The sequence below is a fragment of the Oncorhynchus tshawytscha genome, linkage group LG17 (assembly GCF_018296145.1).
Source record: "Oncorhynchus tshawytscha isolate Ot180627B linkage group LG17, Otsh_v2.0, whole genome shotgun sequence".
Lineage (NCBI taxonomy): Eukaryota > Metazoa > Chordata > Actinopteri > Salmoniformes > Salmonidae > Oncorhynchus > Oncorhynchus tshawytscha.
Window position 1 is genome coordinate 83,370 of NC_056445.1, and position 19,473 is coordinate 102,842.

The 19,473-nt window shown below is 40.0% G+C and overlaps 1 protein-coding gene across 11 annotated transcripts in view; it reads left to right on the plus strand.

Moving 5' to 3' along the window:
- The first annotated feature begins 1,828 nt into the window (after positions 1-1,828).
- Positions 1,829-19,473, plus strand: part of brca2 (BRCA2 DNA repair associated) — a 36,161-nt gene continuing 18,516 nt past the window's right edge. For 2 of the 11 annotated variants that reach the window (XM_024376632.2, XM_024376641.2), the window contains exons 1-12: positions 2,300-2,676; positions 2,874-2,899; positions 7,910-7,984; positions 8,112-8,360; positions 11,038-11,098; positions 11,272-11,321; positions 11,422-11,450; positions 11,548-11,659; positions 11,748-11,809; positions 12,073-12,163; positions 13,899-14,630; positions 14,763-18,488. In XM_024376632.2, the coding sequence (XP_024232400.1) occupies positions 7,933-7,984; positions 8,112-8,360; positions 11,038-11,098; positions 11,272-11,321; positions 11,422-11,450; positions 11,548-11,659; positions 11,748-11,809; positions 12,073-12,163; positions 13,899-14,630; positions 14,763-18,488 (5,164 nt within the window). In that variant the 5' untranslated portion in view covers positions 2,300-2,676; positions 2,874-2,899; positions 7,910-7,932. Of the gene's footprint in view, positions 1,847-2,040; positions 2,248-2,285; positions 2,677-2,873; positions 2,900-7,909; positions 7,985-8,111; positions 8,361-11,037; positions 11,099-11,271; positions 11,322-11,421; positions 11,451-11,547; positions 11,660-11,747; positions 11,810-12,072; positions 12,164-13,898; positions 14,631-14,762; positions 18,489-19,473 lie in introns of those variants that run through there. The other 9 variants (XM_024376635.2, XM_024376645.2, XM_024376643.2 and 6 more) reach the window with 9 other exon arrangements.

The window sequence follows — 19,473 nt, forward strand, 5'->3', positions numbered from 1 at the left end:
CGATGCTACAGGAAGGCCATAAAGATCATCAAGGACATCAACCACCCGAGCCACTGCCTGTTCACCCCGCTGCCATCCAGAAGGCGAGGTCAGTACAGGTGCATCAAAGCTGGGACCGAGAGACTGAAAAACAGCTTCTATCTCAAGGCCATCAGACTGTTAAACAGCCACCACTAACATTGAGTGGCTACTGCCAACACACTGTCAATGACACTGACTCTACTCCAGCCACTTTAATCATGGGAATCGATGGGAAATGATGTAAATATATCACTAGCCACTTTAAACAATGCTACCTTATATAATGTTACTTACCCTACATTGTTCATCTCATATGCATACGTTGATACTGTACTCTATATCATCGACTGCATCCTTATGTAATACATGTATCACTAGCCACTTTAACTATGCCACTTGGTTTACATACTTATCTCATATGTATATACTGTACTCGATATCATCTACTGTATCTTGCCTATGCTGCTCTGTACCATCACTCATTCATATATCCTTATGTACATATTCTTTATCCCCTTACACTGTGTATGACCGTAGTTTTTTTTGGAATTGTTAGTTAGATTACTTGCTCGTTATTACTGCATTGTCGGAACTAGAAGCACAAGCATTTCGCTACACTCGCATTAACATCTGCTAACCATGTGTATGTGACAAATAAAATTTGATTTGATTTGATTTGATTTGATTTAAGTCAAAGACAGTGGTTAAATGTTCTGACTATATTTTTTTCATTCAAGTACAGTGGGGCAAAAAAGTATTTAGTCAGCCAGCTATACTTATTTTCCACCATAATTTGCAAATTAATTCATAAAAAATCCTACAATGTGATTTTCTGGATTTTTTTTCTCATTTTTGTCTGTCATAGTTGAAGTGTACCTATGATGAAAATTACAGGTCTCTCTCATCTTTTTAAGTGGGAAAACTTGCACAATTGGTGGCTGACTAAATACTTTTTTGCCCCACTGTATCTCAGTTTTTAGCCCACTCAGTTGGTGGTGGCAATACATCTTTCTGGATGTAGTCCGCCAATAAAATCTTGAAGAAGAAGAAGCAGCATGTTTCTGACTAGAGGTGAGGCCAAATGTGAGATAAGAGCCTTTTTGATAGACGTGTGGCAGGAGAGACAAGACTCTGAGCCCAAGGGCCGGCATTTATATGCCCTCCAAGAAAGGTCAGTGGACCAAAATTCAAAGGTTAGATTCGGAAGGAAGAGGTGGCATCTGCTAGACTGCGCCTAGGACATTGTACAAAAGCTCATCATTAGTTCTGGTTGGCAAGCATGTGAATGGCACAGATAGAACAACGAGACAGATATTTCACTGGATGTATAAATATGTAGCATCCGCTTGGTGTTTCCACCAAATATGGTAGTGAAAGGAGGCCCAGCAGCCAGCAGTTGGAGAAGACGGATTTTGGCCTACATTCTGCAAATGTCATAGATTAAACATTGGATATCAATAGTTTTCTGTTCACAAAACTAGAATATGTTATGAACATAGTTGACAAAATTAAATTTGTAGACTTTAGCTTATGCCAAAGTATATATGTTTATTTTAAATGCGTTATTTAGGAGTGCAAAGGCGAATTGAACTATTGAACATGCGTATTTCACAGACTAGGTGTTCCCTAACGGAAATATGCAGATGTCTGCTAGAACGGGCCAATAAAATCCAAGCACTAACTAGCGAGATCTTATTGGCCCGTTCGTGCTTGCCTTTGCCCACCTCCTTGACTGTTCTGCCCACAAGGACTCATTTGTTACCATTGGAAACGACAGGCTGTGGTCTATCTTGGTTTAGTTATAAAACATGTTTGTTAATGTGTTGTAAGTATTTTGAAGTGACTGAAAGATTGAAGTGTAGGGTCACTGAGGTTGGACGAGATTTTGAAGATGGGCCTATTTGAAGAGTAGGGCTCTTTTTTATTTTCTCAGAAGTACTGAGTAGGTAGGAGGATTTAGAAATGTGGCGCTAATGTTGTAAATCGTAATTGACCCACACACTCCAGCAGAGTAGGTGTCGGCATGCACGTATGTTTGCGGACCGCCCATTGCACCATAGAAAAAGAAGGTTCTGACTGATACAGTCTGACAAACATTTTACGTTACCTTATTAAGCAGTCAAAGGAAGTCATAGCTATCGGTCTGTTTTCTGTGTAAGGACTGCTAGCTACAGTGCACTCTCATGTTTACCCCTGCTGTGAGAAGGAGAACAAGACATTTGTTATGTAATTTTTTTTTGTTTTTAATCTCTTGCACCTAGCGTAGCTTGCTAGCTGTCATCACTTTTTTTAATCAGTGTTGGTTTGTTGTTAGCTATCTAGCTAGTTAACGTTAGATGTCTTTGGTAACGTTACATAATCTTCATATCGTTAACTTTTCAGCTTACTAACGTTAGCTCTCTAGCTAAATATGGACAAACAGTTAGTGGTAACAACTCCTTGTGACAACTTTATTAGTTAGCTACTAAGCTAGGTGCGTTTTAGCAACGCTAGTATTTAACTTACGAACTAGTTGTTTGACCCCCTGAAAAGTGCCGGAAGCCAGCAGTGAAATACAGTTCAATTTCAATTTACTATGTAGATTGTGTATATAGTTGATCATTATGCAAGGGGAATATGGAACATATACCGTCGGTCTTGCAGTTCTTCCGGGAGGTCAGTTCCTTACTGCTTACATCAAGTCAAAGTCCTCCACAATGTCTTGCTTTTTTGTGCCGTTTATGGCGCATTTGCAGGACTGTTATTTTGACATGAGGTATGCGGAGAGGAAGTGGGTCTACAACTGACCCATGTTTGGAAAGTTTAATTAATGTTCTATTATATGCTTTTTCTCAACTTCCCCCCATCATAAGGACCAACCTTACGGACAATTGGCAGAGTAAGTTGAAATTACATTTTTATTTAACGAATGGCTTCCGGCTATGGAACGCCGTTTGGGTATTTGCGTGTCAAACAATATACACGTCAAAAAATATATGCACGTCAAATAAGCTTTTAATTTGACACGTCAAATAACACAATTCTATTATAGAAGGCTGTGTGTACTGAATTTGCACGTGCAGGCCAAGCGCCACCACTGTCAAAGCTATACAAAAATACGCCTGTAAACAAGTACACCATCCACGAACGTGTTTACCATACCGTGTTGGTAATAAGTAATTATTTCTTCGACCGAATGGGATAACGTCTGTGTGAGCATTTTTAAATAAGATAAGGATCCAACGAACATGATCAATGTTTGCAAGTATATTTGATAATGATGTTATTAGCAACTTCTGGGGTAGCTAGCTTTAGCTTGGTACCTAGCTTGCACCAATGCAACCAGCTTGAAAACAATGACCAGTAGAAACTGCAGTCATTATACATTTTCTTAGCAATGATTTAGGGATCCATGTGAGTAAGTGTTAGCTAGGTAGTCACTTGTTGTTCTATTAAAATCGAACTTCAGTTCATGAAAATAACTAGCTAGCCAGCTACTTAACCTTGTTGCCCAAAGCTAACGTTATAAACAGCCAGCTAGCTGAATTTGGCTAGTGAGGCTTGACCAGACCGGGTTATTGTGTTGTTAGCCACAATAGTGGAATGTGCTTTTCACCTTCAAAATAAGTCCCTTTTTGAAAGTGACGCAGAAGGTTACAATTGGTGGAATCATGCCTAATTTAGACAAAACAATGTTAAACAAGGTTGGAATGTGGAGCAATGAAATGGGTTATCAGTCTTCGCTGACACCCACATAACACAACTGAAGAGTTGACGCAAATATTGGCATCATAGCTCTTATTAAATTAAAGGTTAAATAAAATAAAAAGTAAAACGTACAACAAAAAATGCAGGACTGTGACTGTGGGAAATTACCTCCCCAGTCAGAGTATTGACATTAATATTGCACTGTACCGCCTTACCCCCTCAGAGTAATCAGATTCCAAAACATCCACATTGAATTGTTTTTCCTCTGGAATAGTGTTCAATTCACATAGGTTGACTGGTACAATAAATGTGGCTCAATTCAGTGGTTTCAGAGTCCCGCAATAAAAACTACAACGTTAATGTTCTCTGGTTGTCACTGAATAGACTGATAACCCATGTCATTGACCCACAATCCATAGGTAAGGCTGTACAGTTAAATAAGTATGCCCTCAATGGAATTTGTAAGTCTAGTACATCTAGTGTGATTTCAACAGATTGTCAAATTAACAAATTGTCTTGTTTTAATTTCTATAACATTCCAACCTCGTTTAGCACGATCTTTTCCATTATGGCATGATACCACTATTTGTATTCAGTTTTATCACTTTTAATGAGACTTATTTAGAAGTGAACTGCAAATTCCACTATTGTGGCTAGCTTCACATAGGTGGGTCGGACCACCATTAATCAAATAAGAACTCTTAGAAATTAGGAGTATTTTAGATGACACCCAGCTAGATAACTATAGCTACTGAAACAGACTGGTTTTGCTATGTTTTTGAGGAAGAACATTGTTTGCATCCATCAGCTAGCTAGCTTTTTTTAATGACCAGCACTGTCCAGAGTTTAGGAAGTGTGTCTGCATTCTTGCCGCAGGAGCAAGAGACAACTTTACCCGCATCATAGCATTCGTATCATTGTGACAATTGAAATGCGAGTGATGGTGTAATGAATGTATAACAACTATGCAAAACATTTATGAATGTGTTAAATTATGTGACGTATTCAGGGCCTGATTAGTCAACAAGCTTATATGACGAGTCAAATAGTGTTATTTGATGTATTTTTTGACACGTAAAGACCCGAACGTTGTAATATTAGCATTTCTCAAAGTATCTATCAGTTACCTAATGCCTAGCTTGCCTTGTAAACATCATGTAGCGAGGTAGCTAGCAAACCAACCTGGTCTCAGCATTTCATATGATTCTGTACGTAAATCCGGGACATCATACTAAATGAACTGTTACATTTCAAATGGTATGTATTATTTTGTGGATGTTTAATCACAATTCATATTATGTTCCAAATTTGCAAAATGTACAATATGTTGTACATTTGCAAAACATATGTCACAAATTCTAGCTAGGTGGCTATGGTTAACTGATGTTAGCTAGAGATAAGGGTTAGCTAACATGCTAAGTAGTTGCAAAGTATCTTAAAAGTAGCTAATAAAATGCTAAAGTTGTCTGTGAGATTCTAACTTGCAAGACGTTACTGTTATATGCCCACCTACCCACCCCGACCAACCACCCAGTAACCATTTGTCTTATGTTACATTTGGTATGGTTATATTTGGTATGGTTACATATCAAACTAATTTGAGTGTCCCGGATTTACATTTACTATTGTCACGTCTCGTCTATAAGAACAGGCTGTGCTAACAGATGGCTTGCCACAGAGGGTATTCAGAAAGTATTCAGAACCCTTGACTTATTCCACATTTTACGTTACAGCCTTATTCTAAAATGGATTAAATAGTCTGCCCCCCCTCCGATCACATCTACACAAGTATTCAGACGCTTTACTCAGTACTTTGTTGAAGCACCTTCTGGCAGTGAGTACAGCCTTGATTCTTCTTGGGTATGACACTACAACCTTGGCACACCTGAATTTTGGGAGTTTCTACCATTCCGCTCTGCATATCCTCTGTCAGATTGGATGGGGAGTGTCGCTGCTCAGCTATTTTCAGGTCTCTCCAGAGATGTTAGAACGGGTTCAAGTCTGGGCTCTGGCTGGGCCACCCAAGGACATTGAGACTTGTCCTGAAGCCACTTCTGCATTGTCTTGGCTGTGTGCTTAGGGTCATTGTCCTGTTGGAAGATGAACCTTTGCCCCAGTCTGAGGTCCTGAGCGCTCTGGAGCAGGTTTTCATTAAGACCTCTGTACTTCACCTCTCTGACCAAGGCCCTTCTCCCCCGATTGCTCAGTTTGGCCGGGCGGCCAGCTGTGAGAAGAGTCTTGGTGGTTACAAACTTCTTCCATTTTAAGAATGATGGAGGTCAATGTGTTCTCGGGGACCTTCAATGCTGCAGACATTTTTTGATACCCTTCCCCAGATCTGTGCCTCGACACAATCCTGTCTCAGAACTATAGACAATTCCTTCGACCTCATGGCTTGGTTTTTGCTCTGAAATACACTGTCAACTGTTGGCCCTTATCTAGACAGGTGTGTGCTTTTCCAAATCATGTACAATCAATTGAATTTACCATCTCAAGGATGATCAATGGAAACAAGATGCAACTGCGGTCAATTTTGAGGGTATACCGCGGTCAGTATTCAGGGTCTGAATACTTACAGTACCAATCAAAAACACATATGGAATCATGTTGTAACCAAGAAAGTGTTAAACAAATCAAAATATATTTTATATTTGAGATTCTTCAAAGTAGCCACCCTTTGCCTTGATGACAGCTTTGCACACTCTTGGCATTCTCTCAACCAGCTTCACCTGGAATTCTTTTCCAACTGTCTTGAAGGAGTTTCCACATATACTGAGCACCTGTTGGCTGCTTTTCCTAAACTCTGCGGTCCAACTCATCCCAAACCATCTCAATTGGGTTGAGGTGGGGTGATTGTGGAGAACAGGTCATCTCATGCAGCACTCCATCACTCTCCTTCTTGGTCAAGTAGCCCTTACACCGCCTGGAGTCAAATGATAGTCCCGCTAAGTGCAAACCAGATGGGATTACATATTGCTGCAGAATGCTATGGTAGCCATGCTGGTTAAGTTTCCCTTCAATTCAAAATAAATCACTGACAATGTCACCAGCAAAGCACCACCACCTCCATGCAGTGGGAACCACACATGCGGAGATCATCCGTTCACCTACCCTGCGTCACAGGCACGGCGGTTGGAACCAAAAATCTCAAATTTGGACTCAACAGACCAAAGCACAGATTTCCACCAGTCTAATGTTAATTGCTTGTGTTTCTTGACCCTAGCAAGTCTCTTATTGCTGTCCTTTAGTAGTGGTTTATTTGAATCAATTTTACCGCGAAGGCCTGTTCCACACAGTCTCCTCTGAACAGTTGATGTTGAGATGTGTCTGTTACTTGAGCTCTGAAGCATTTATTTAGGCTGCAATTTCTGAGGCTGGTAACTATTGAACGTATCCTCTATAGCAGAGGTAACTCTGGGTCTTCCTGTCCTGTGGCGGTCCTCATGAGAGCCAGTTTGATCATAGCGCTTGATGGTTTTTGCGACTGCACTTGAAGAAAATTTCAAAGTTCTTGAAATGTTCTGCCTTGACTGACCTTAATATCTTCAAGTAATGATGCTGTCGTTTCTCTTTGCTTATTTGAGCTGTTCTTGCCATAATATGGCCTTGGTCTTTTACCAAATAGGGCTATCTTCTGTATTCCACCTCTACCTTGATACAACACATCTGATTGGTTCAAATGCATTAAGACGGAAACAAATTCCACAAATGTAATTTTATCAAGGCACACCTGTTAATTGAGATGCATTCCAGGTGACTACCTCATGAAGCTGTTTGAGAGAATGCCAAGGGTGCAAGTCTGTCATCAAGGCAAAGGGTGGCTACTTTGAAGAATCTCAAAAATAAAATATTTGGATGTGTTTAACACTTTTGGTTATTACATGATTCCATATGTTAGTTGATGTTTTCACTATTATTCTACAAAGTGTTAAATAAAATAAATACCTTGAATGAGTAGGTGTGTCAACCTTTGACTGGTACTGTATGTAAATAAGGTCTTCGTTTTTATTAATGTCTAAACTTTCGCTTTGGCATTATGGGGTAGTGTGTTTAGATTGATTAAAGTTTAGAATAAGGCTGTAAAATAAAAGGGTCTGAATAGTTTCCAACTGCACTGTAGGTTTGCCAGTCGTGAATGCTGCATATAGACTAGCAATTTGCTTATCTAGCTAAGTAAACTTTAATAATCAACTCGTTTCAGGCATACCACAGATGACCTAAGACATGGACATAAGGAGAAACATGTTTGATGCTTTCAAGGATCAAATATGGGAAGGTAGCAAGTCATGTTTTTAACTTTGCATCTAATTTTCTCATTATAATCATATTAATGTACCTGCTAGCAATGATATTGTCATATAATTTATACTGACTCTTCTCTATTCCATATCCTCTCAATGAAGAGTTGGGACCTCTGAACCCAAACTGGTTTGAAGAGCTCACTGCTAAAGCTTCCAGTCGGGATTGGGGTGATACAGAGAAAGATAATCCCAGTACTGCAATATCTTGTGGACAAGATGTCAGTTTCAAAACACCATTGTGGAAATGTCCCCTTGATGGTGAGATGTTCTCTACCCTGAAGATTTTCAGGCAGAGAAGACCACAGTCTCCTGAGACATTGATAGAAGATGCAGTGTTTTTTCCTGCTCAAGGTAGAGAAATATTTGTTTGCACTGTTAAAATAAGCTATTCTAAATTTCATAATTGACTTACCCTAGCCCAAAATGTACTGTTAAGGATTGTTGGCAAGCCTACTCCTTTCACATCCAAGGACCTACACTACTGTTCAAAAGTTTGGGATCACTTAGAAATGTCCTTGTTTTTTAATTTGAAAGAAAAGCATAACAATTGTCAATTTTAAAATAACATCATATTGATCATAAATACAGTGTAGACATTGTTAAAATTGTAAATGACTATTGTAGCTAGAAACACCTTTTTTAAATGTTATTTTTTTTGAAATATCTAAATAGGTGTACAGAGGCCCATTATCAGCAACCATCACTCACTTCCAATGGCACGTTGTGTTAGCTAATCCAAGTTGATCATTTTAAAAGGCTAATTGATCATTAGAAAACCCTTTTGCAATTGTTAGCACAGCTGAAAACTGTTGTCCTGATTTAAAGAAGCAATAAATCTATTGAGATGCAACTTACATCTTGATGTTGGTCACACAGAAAACATTGGTGAAGTGAAATTAAAATAACTTATTTAAAAATGGAAAAGTGATGCATGCATATGTAATCACCCTTTTGCTATGAAGCCCCTAAATACGATCTGGTGCAACCAATTACCTCCAGAAGTCACATAATTATTTAGATTGCACACAGGTGGACTTTATTTTAGCATCACATGATCTCAGTTTACATAGTTGAAGTCGGAAGTTTACATACACATTAGCCAAATACATTTAAACTCAGTTTTTCACAATTCCTGACAGTTAATCCTAGTAAAAATTCCCTGTCTTAGGTCAGTTAGGATCACCACTTTATTTTAAGAATGTGAAATGTCAGAATAATAGTGATTTCTTTCAGCTTTTATCTCTTTCATCACATTCCCAGTGTGTCTGAAGTTTACATACACTTAATTAGTATTTGGAGCATTGCCTTTAAATTGTTTAACTTGGGTCAAATGTTTCGGGTAGCCTTCCCACAATATGTTGGGTGAATTTTGGCCCATTCCTCCTGACAGCTGGTGTAACTGAGTCAGGTTTGTAGGCCTCCTTGCTCACACACGCTTTTTCAGTTCTGCCCACAAATTTTCGAAAGGATTGAGGTCAGAGCTTTGTGATGGCCACTCCAATACCTTGACTTTGTTGTCCTTAAGCCATTATGCCACAACGTTGGAACTATGCTTGGGGTCATTGTCCATTTGGAAGACCCATTTGCGACCAAGCTTTAACTTCCTGACTGATGTCTTGAGATGTTACGTCAATATATCCACAATTTCCTGCCTCATGATGCCATCTATTTTGTGAAGTGCACCAGTCCCTCCTGCAGCCAAGCACCCCCACAACATGATGCTGCCACCCCCGTGCTTCACGGTTGGGATGGTGTTCTTCGGCTTGCAAGCCTCCCCCTTTTTCCGCCAAACAACGATGGTCATTATGGCCAAACAGTTCTATTTTTGTTTCATCAGACTAGAGGACATTTCTCCAGAATGTACGATCTTTGTCCCCATGTGCAGTTGCAAACCGTAGTCTGGCTTTTTTATGGTGGTTTTGGAGCAGTAGCTTCTTCCTTGCTGAGCGGCCTTTCAGGTTATGTCGATATAGGACTCGTTTGACTGTGGATATAGATACTTTTTTACCTGTTTCCTCCAGCATCTTCACCAGGTCCTTTGCTGTCGTTCTGGGATTGATTTGCACTTTTTGCACCAAAGTACGTTCATCTCTAGGAGACAGAACACATCTCCTTCCTGAGCGGTATGATGGCTGTGTGGTCCCATGCTGTTTATACATGCTTACTATTGTTTGTACAGATGAACGTGGGAGCAATTTCCAAACGCCTGAAAGTACTAAGGATGAGCCAGACTTGTGGAGGTCTACAAAAAATGTTTTCCCCTGAGGTCTTGGCTGATTTATTTTTGGAATATTCCATGCTGTCAAGCAAAGAGACACTGAGTTTGAAAGTTGGCCTTGAAATACAGCCACAGGTATACTTCCAATTGACTCAAATCAAAGGCTTCTATAAAGCCATGACATTTTCTGGAATTTTCCAAGCTGTTTAAAGGCACAGTCAACTTAATGTATGTAAACGTCTGACCCACTGTAATTGTGATACAGTAAAATAATCTGTCTAAACAATTGTTGGAAAAATTACTTGTCATGCACAAAGTAGATGTCCTAACCGAGTTGCCAAAACTCTAGTTTGTTAACAAGAAATTTGTGGAGTGGTTGAAAGACGAGTTTTATTGACTCCAACCTAAGTGTATGTAAACTTTTCCAATTCAACTGTAGCTAATTGGAACTGATGGGCGCCGTAAAGCTTCCGTAAAGCTTTAACATGGAAATATTCCTTTGTGGGAATCTTGTTAAAAAGGTGTCGTAATTTTACAATTTCTTTCATGAAAATAAATGAAAGTGAAGTTCCAAAAGTTTCCAAAACCGTATCGCAAGTGAGGATCTTTAACGTGTGGACAGAGCGTCAGAACAGTTGTACAAATTCCTGCTCCGTCATAAGTTCTTTAACTGAGAACCCTTCTTTGGTGAACGAGTGCTAGACCTACCTCTAACCAGTTGGCCTATCTCCTTTTTCCTGATTTTCTATGTTATCCCTGATTACGTGGCTGCGGAATGTGTGCACTGGTATTTTCCATTTTGCTGCTCAGGAACCTCTGCAACTGAAAAAATGGACACAAGCCCATGCTTATTTGGAAAATCAATAGACGGGTGAGAATGTCTGTCTCTTTTGTGCTGATACGTTGGCTTTTCATAAATGTGCTCACCTAAAAGTATACCTTGCTTTGCTAATGCCTGGATCCTGATATTCTGACCACCTGCTCAGAATGTGATGTCAGAACACCTGCTCTTGTGATGGTTGACATCAGTGGTTCTATTTTCAGCGGGACCCCCAGTAAATCCTATAGAACAAGGCTGCATGGAGACAGTTTTGGTAAGCTGACTGGTGACTTTTCAGTGTTGATCGATGTTGATATTTATTATATTGGTATTTATTGTTTTGATTTAAAATTTGCACAACTTTCTTTTTACAGGGCTGCTTGACACACCGAAACACTCTACGGTAGGTGCAGCTGTTCTTGGGGAAATCTTTTTAAAACCAAACTAGTGTTTTAAAAGTTCCAATACACTTTTTTTTTATTAAGATCTTTTTATTTCAGCAGGCACACTCTGCCAAACGTATATCTGAAAGTCTTGGTGCACAGTTAGACCCTGACATGTCCTGGACCAGTTCTCTCAATACACCTGTCATGTCGCCCACCATAATTTTGAGTAAGTATGATACTGTATGAATTTGGGGTTTTATTATAATGGGAGTTTTACATTGGTTGTCTAAAAAGGCATGTCCTCACCCTTGCAGCTAAAAGTGAGGAGCATAGTCCTATGTGCCCAGTAAGAATTGCTACCGAAGAGCAGGTTATGGTGAGTATTCCATACAATCCTAGAAAAACTCATGGCAGGTTAAGGATAAACAGATTTTTCTTCTTCTAAAGATATCTAATGCGATTGACTTGCTTTAATTTTAAAAACTAAATTGGATAAATAGTACAATATTGCTCCAGTACGTTGGTGTCCCCTTGATTACACTTGGATACTGTACCCATGCTCACACTTGGATACTGTACCCATGCTCAAGGCATTTGTGTATCAGACTTGTAGAGAAGGATTTGTCTGCCCTCATATAGTTTGTGCGAAAGCTTTTCCCTTCGGCCAAGGAGTCTAGAAGCACAATGCTGTCACCAGAACAGAATGATAGACCTCTCTGTCAACACAATGGTGAGTATTTGTTGAATGGTAACTACAGTGCCTTGCGAAAGTATTCGGCCCCCTTGAACTTTGCGACCTTTTGCCACATTTCAGGCTTCAAACATAAAGATATAAAACTGTATTTTTTTGTGAAGAATCAACAACAAGTGGGACACAATCATGAAGTGGAATGACATTTATTGGATATTTCAAACTTTTTTAACAAATCAAAAACTGAAAAATTGGGCGTGCAAAATTATTCAGCCTCAAGTTAATACTTTGTAGCGCCACCTTTTGCTGCGATTACAGCTGTAAGTCGCTTGGGGTATGTCTCTATCAGTTTTGCACATCGAGAGACTGACATTTTTTCCCATTCCTCCTTGCAAAACAGCTCGAGCTCAGTGAGGTTGGATGGAGAGCATTTGTGAACAGCAGTTTTCAGTTCTTTCCACAGATTCTCGATTGGATTCAGGTCTGGACTTTGACTTGGCCATTCTAACACCTGGATATGTTTATTTTTGAACCATTCCATTGTAGATTTTGCTTTATGTTTTGGATCATTGTCTTGTTGGAAGACAAATCTCCGTCCCAGTCTCAGGTCTTTTGCAGACTCCATCAGGTTCTTCCAGAATGGTCCTGTATTTGGCTCCATCCATCTTCCCATCAATTTTAACCATCTTCCCTGTCCCTGCTGAAGAAAAGCAGGCCCAAACCATGATGCTGCCACCACCATGTTTGACAGTGGGGATGGTGTGTTCACGGTGATGAGCTGTGTTGCTTTTACGCCAAACATAACGTTTTGCATTGTTGCCAAAAAGTTCAATTTTGGTTTCATCTGACCAGAGCACCTTCTTCCACATGTTTGGTGTGTCTCCCAGGTGGCTTGTGGCAAACTTTAAACAACACTTTTTATGGATATCTTTAAGAAATGGCTTTCTTGCCACTCTTCCATAAAGGCCAGATTTGTGCAATATACGACTGATTGTTGTCCTATGGACAGAGTCTCCCACCTCAGCTGTAGATCTCTGCAGTTCATCCAGAGTGATCATGGGCCTCTTGGCTGCATCTCTGATCAGTCTTCTCCTTGTATGAGCTGAAAGTTTAGAGGGACGGCCAGGTCTTGGTAGATTTGCAGTGGTCTGATACTCCTTCCATTTCAATATTATCGCTTGCACAGTGCTCCTTGGGATGTTTAAAGCTTGGGAAATCTTTTTGTATCCAAATCCGGCTTTAAACTTCTTCAGAACAGTATCTCGGACCTGCCTGGTGTGTTCCTTGTTCTTCATGATGCTCTCTGAGCTTTTAACGGACCTCTGAGACTATCACAGTGCAGGTGCATTTATACGGAGACTTGATTACACACAGGTGGATTGTATTTATCATCATTAGTCATTTAGGTCAACATTGGATCATTCAGAGATCCTCACTGAACTTCTGGAGAGAGTTTGCTGCACTGAAAGTAAAGGGGCTGAATAATTTTGCACGCCCAATTTTTCAGTTTTTGATTTGTTAAAAAAGTTTGAAATATCCAATAAATGTTGTTCCACTTCATGATTGTGTCCCACTTGTTGTTGATTCTTCACAAAAAAATACAGTTTTATATCTTTATGTTTGAAGCCTGAAATGTGGCAAAAGGTCGCAAAGTTCAAGGGGGCCGAATACTTTCGCAAGGCACTGTACAGTAGTAAATATTGTAGAAGTTACTCTGCACAATAACACTGTGAAACAGATACAAGTACTGACTATTTCTCTGATATACCAACAGGACTGGATTCCCACTTGCCTGGTGTGATTGACATCTCCCCTGGCTTTCAAGACACGTTACCTGGTGACAGTGGCAGCCATTGGAAACAGACTTTACCAGATGCTATTGAGGACGGAGAAATCTGCAGCACAATGACCGGTGTCCTAGATGGAGCCGAGGATGTCCTCTCCATATTCTTCAGCAACAAAAGTTTGGCTTTACAACGGGTGAAGACCAACGAGAGAATCAAAAGGAAGCAAAGTGGCGCAACTAAGGAACACGTACCTACTTCTACAACGGAACATGACAAAGTATCCAGTGAGAGAGCAGGAGAATACCAACACACCAGGGAAACATCTGAGCCTCTTGAGTCCAGGACTGACATGAAGTCTGGGGATTTGGCGACTTCTCAGTGGACTCCAATAAATGTACCTAACTTTTCAGACTATGATATGGATTCATTTCACGATGAGGGGTCTACATTCCGTGACTTCACTGGAAGCCAGCAGCCGGATCGTGGTTCCTCTAAGCACACTGTCCAGGTGGAGTCTGCTCTTTCCAGAAGAACATTACCATGCACCAGCCAGCCAGAGGGATCTCAATTGACAGGGTCTGTAGTCGAAAGCTCTCTAGAACACACCTTTCCCAGGAAAACAAGGACATTTGTTTACTGTGTCCAAAATCCACTTCTGTCAGTGCAAGAGAAATATGTTACTCAGATGTTACCTGCATCACCTGGAACTGCTCCCAGAGGTAAGATTGTAATGCTGTTTTTTAATCTCATTCCATTTATTGTATTGATTTCTTTCATTCAATGAAACGATTTCACTGATATATATTTATATAAATTGATACATATGCTTTTATTCTCTTCCATCATGTTAGGTGAAAATCAGAACATGAAACAAAGTAAAACCATACCAGATGAAGCTGAGTTTAATAATCTTAACAAAACTGCATTGGATGGGAAAAAGCCGCTAGTTCAGAAAAGTGCAAATGAAGAAAATATTGTTTCACAAGCACCAACCAAAGACCCTGATCTTGATATGTCACAGCTTTGCAGGGTATTTGCGCAAGATTTTAGCCAAGTAATTGACTACAGTCAACCATGCAGCAAAAGAGCAGATGCTATTAAAAATGGCTTCTCTGCATCAGCTTGTCTCTCAGCAATGAGACTAAGGAACAGAAAACTGTTGAATAGACTAGAATGGGGTCAGAAACCTGAACATTTTAACTCTGGCATCAGTGATGAAATGCATATTCCTGGTTCTCAGTTTAGCAACTCTGCAAACACATCTAGAATGAAGAGTACAGTGTGTGATAGCGGCTTCCCCCCCTCCACCCTTTCTGATGTCACACAAACAGAATCATCCAACGTTCACCCTAGCTCTGAAAAAAGTTATGGAAATCAATCATCTCAAGGGTTTAAAACGGGTAACAACTGGATTATCTCTTTGCCTCCAGAAGCAATAAAGAAAGCAAAAGCATCATTCGATGACTTAATTGAGGAAAATATGACTGATGTTGTTACTGCTGCCAGTGAAGTGAAACCTGTGTTGTCATGTGTGACAGGAAGCCGACTGTCCACAGAAGTGAAGTTCATTAGTCCACTCAACATTGCCAAAAGGTCAAAGCAAACCAGCGTAAAATTGAATGGTCAAGTTCATGTTCCGACCCATCAGAGCATCAATGTTTCGGTTTCCTCACACCCTGGGTCTGGTTCCAAAATGGCCTCCAATAAGAAGATACATTTTTTTTCAGCAAATCTGGAGAAAGACGAGGATCTGTTTAAGGAGATTGAGGATGAAATACCTGCAGTCAATATTCCTGAGATAAGCCTTCCTGAGGAAGGTAACATGTCATGTGGATTGGAGCTTGTTGATGGATCTCATTTACCACCTCTACTCTATACACACCAGAGGTCTGTTAATAGCCAAGGTCCATTGACAGCCTCACAGAGAGCTGATGTTTCAGAATTGTGCAGTCTCTTAGAAGCTGCAGACAGCCAATTTGAGTTCACACAGTTTAAACCAGCAAAGCTGAACTTCTATGTTCCAGATGGTAGTCCCCCTCGTCAATCTGAGAAAGAATTGGATCCCGACTTTCTCACAGGCATAGATTTCGATGACAGTTTCAACTCTGATGTTGAGAAGCAATCTGTGAAGATGGTCACCCCTGACAAAAAGACAACTATTTCTCATTGCAAGGAAATTTGTCAAGTAACAACCACCAAAATTAAATCTAGTGGGGCATCATCCAGCAATTCAAGAGAGAAATCCAAAGAACATGTTATCCACAGAAGAGTACTTTACATTCCCAGTTATAGCTCTGAAAACATAGCTGAGCATTCCTTTGGTTTGTTGACAAAATCCACAAACAAGAACCATCTACTCGATATGGATACGAACACCAGTGGAATGGAGTGTGAACGCAAAAATCTCCCCAAGTTGGATGTGGGTTTTAAAACTGCTGGCGGAAATGCTATGATAGTTTCAGAGAAGTGTCTGAGCAAAGCAAGGGCCTTGTTTGCAGATTTTGAGGAAAAAAACTGTGTACCCAAGTGTGCAGTAAAAAATACGGAACAAGTTGAAATTTCACCTGTTCAATATAGAGGCGAAGTTGACACACATGTTGATTCAAATGTGACACATTTTCATGGCCCTGAAAAGAAAGTAGATCTGAAGGAACCACATGATGAAAACATTGACAAGATTAAAGTGGACTTTACACATTCTCACACACATGGGGATGGTGGTTTCCAGACAGCCCGTGGTAAAGGAGTGACCATCTCGGCAAAGGCCCTTCAAAAAACCAATGCAGTCTTCAAAGACTGTGACGCTATGGAAAGTTCAGGTTGTGCATCAGAAAAGCTGAGCAAAACAAGTGTTTTGCTCAACAAGACTGGCAGTAATAATTTTGAGAGAAACAATTGTGGCTTCAGCACTGCTCGAGGGAAGAGACTTGATGTTTCTGCAAAATCTCTACTGACTCTCCTGAATGACTGTGATGAATTGGAAAATTCTAAGCCAGGGAAAATCCCCAGCTTGAATGCAAAGATACCAAGTCAGAATATTCAGCAGAAAAGTGACTGTGATTTTAAGAAACCCAGTATTAAAGCAGCCTCCATATCAGCAAGGATCCCTTTTACAGCAAAAACTCCATTTGATAGTGGCATGTCACATGATGTTCTAGGGGCAAAGAGCAAAATGCTTGAACCAGAAAATTCTCAAACCCATGCTAAAGATCCTTTGAAAAATGGATGTGGGTTCAGCACTGCCAGTGGTAAAAGAGTGTCTGTGTCAGAAGGGGCGCTATTGAAAGCACAGGCTCTTTTGAGTGAATGTCATGTAGATGGAGAGGAACTTTCTAAATCAAAGAAAAAGATCAGAGTAGATCTTCATAACCCAACACAGAAGCACAGTGGATTTAAGACTGCTGGTGTCAAAGAAGTTACCGTATCACCTAAGGCCCATAGGCAAGCACAGGCTCTTTTCAACAACTGTGATTTCAATATGGACAGCTTAATCAGTGCTGAAACAAAGCAAGGGAATACAGACGTAAAGTCTGCTGATGGTCTGATGAACAATCCAGGGAAAAGCTATTGTGCCTTCATGACAGCTGGTGGAGAGAATGTGCATGTATCTGAAAAAGGTATTTTGAAGGCGAAGAGCATTCTGAATGAAAACCTTGATAACTGCACAGACTCAAATGCCATTGAGGAGGCTTGGTTTTCAGATGGTAGATTTTTGTTACTCACTGAAGATGGTACAGGTGTCAAAAAAGGAGCAAGGAACAAATCAAATTATTCTGACCTCAACGGGGATGAAAAGAGCTGTGATTTCAGCACTGCCGGGGGGAAGACTGTGCATATGTCCGATGGAGCACTCCAGAAAGCAAAGTCTATTCTGAACGAATGTGATGTAATTGAAAATCCACAACCTGAGAATGGCCACAATGTGCATCTGGAAAAGATTCCAACAAAGGAAACGCATGAAATCTCTCATGGTAGTGCAGCCAGTGGGAAAGGGGTGTTTATTTCAGAAAAGGTTCTTCAGCATGTGAAGTCTGTGTACGTTCTGGGTGAGACTGGTAATGTAAAATATTCAGTTGGCAGTAATCCAGTCGGAAGCCATTTTGGTTTTAGCACAGCCAGTGGTAAAGGACTGTCTGTTTCAGAGAAGGCACTTCAAGAAGCGTGTGATGATACCCTTGCCAGGGATACTGACCCTCACAAAAGATCTGAAGAAAATAGGCCACTGAAGGTCCCTTCTCCCCATATTAATGTTCAGCGTGTGCCGGTCAAAGCAGTTCGACTTGAGGAAGTGATCCAGACCATTGTTGGAATGGAATGTAATTCTTCATCTGTAGAATGTCAAGCGGCGTCTTCCTTGTTAAATTTTGAATCCCTTGGATTCAGTGGCTGCTCTGTGACCCAGAGGAGGTACTTTGCCCAGGAGGCCATGGATTGTACCAAGGCTCTTTTAGAGGATGAAGACTTGACCGATCATTGTCCTGGAACACCAATCCAAGCTAACCCCATGTCCTGCAAGGGGGGTTTTGAGATGAGAAGTGGAATTGGGAAAAGGTCGGCAGAGGATTTAGGGATGACAGGTAAGATATACAGTACCAGTCAAAAGTTTGGAAACACTTACTCATTCAAGGGTTAGTTTATTTATTTTTTAAATTACATTGTAGAATAATAGTGACGACATCAAAACTATGAAATACCACATGGAATCATGTAGTAACCAAAAAAAGTGTTAATTAAATCAAAATATATTTTAGATACTTAAAAGTAGGGTTCGTTCCTTGTTCCTTGTTAATCATTGGCTCATTTGTGAAATTAGCATTCAGACTATCTTTAATTAAATCATTCTAAAACCTTTATTAATGCAATTGCAGACAGAAGTTGACAGCAGGAACATAGCATGCATGTTTCAGAGTAAGTTCTGCAAAATAGAAAGGGGTCCGAGTTGTTTTATTATTCCTACAGTCATATATCTTAGTGATGTCACTGCCTACGTCATTACCTTCTACTCATGAGACCAAAACCATGCCTACACAGCTATATAAACAAGTTTTAGTGTTCTCTAAAAGCTCCGCAGTAAATGTCCACTCCCCAAGTTGATTTATAGTGGAATGTCTGACTAGTCTCTTATCTCTTAACTTCTTATGGTATAGGGGACGGTTGCGTCCCACTTTTTAAAAAAAAAACTGGGAGAGTGCTGCGCGGCAAATTTAAAAAATGATATAAAAATCACATGTAACATACTCAATTAAAGCTACACTCGTTGTGAATCCAGCCAACATGTCAGATTTTAAAAAGGCTTTTCGGCGAAAGCATAAGAAGCTATGTCCCATAAACATCACAATTGGACCTTTTGTTCGATTAATTCCGTCCATATATATCCAAATGTCCATTTATTTGACGCGTTTGATCCAGGAAAAAAACAGCTTCCAAAAAACGCAACGTCACTACAAAATATTTCAAAAGTTGCCTATAAACTTTGCCAAAATATTTCAAACTACTTTTGTAATACAACTTTAGGTATTTTTAAACGTTAATAATCGATCAAATTTTAGACTGCGCAATCTG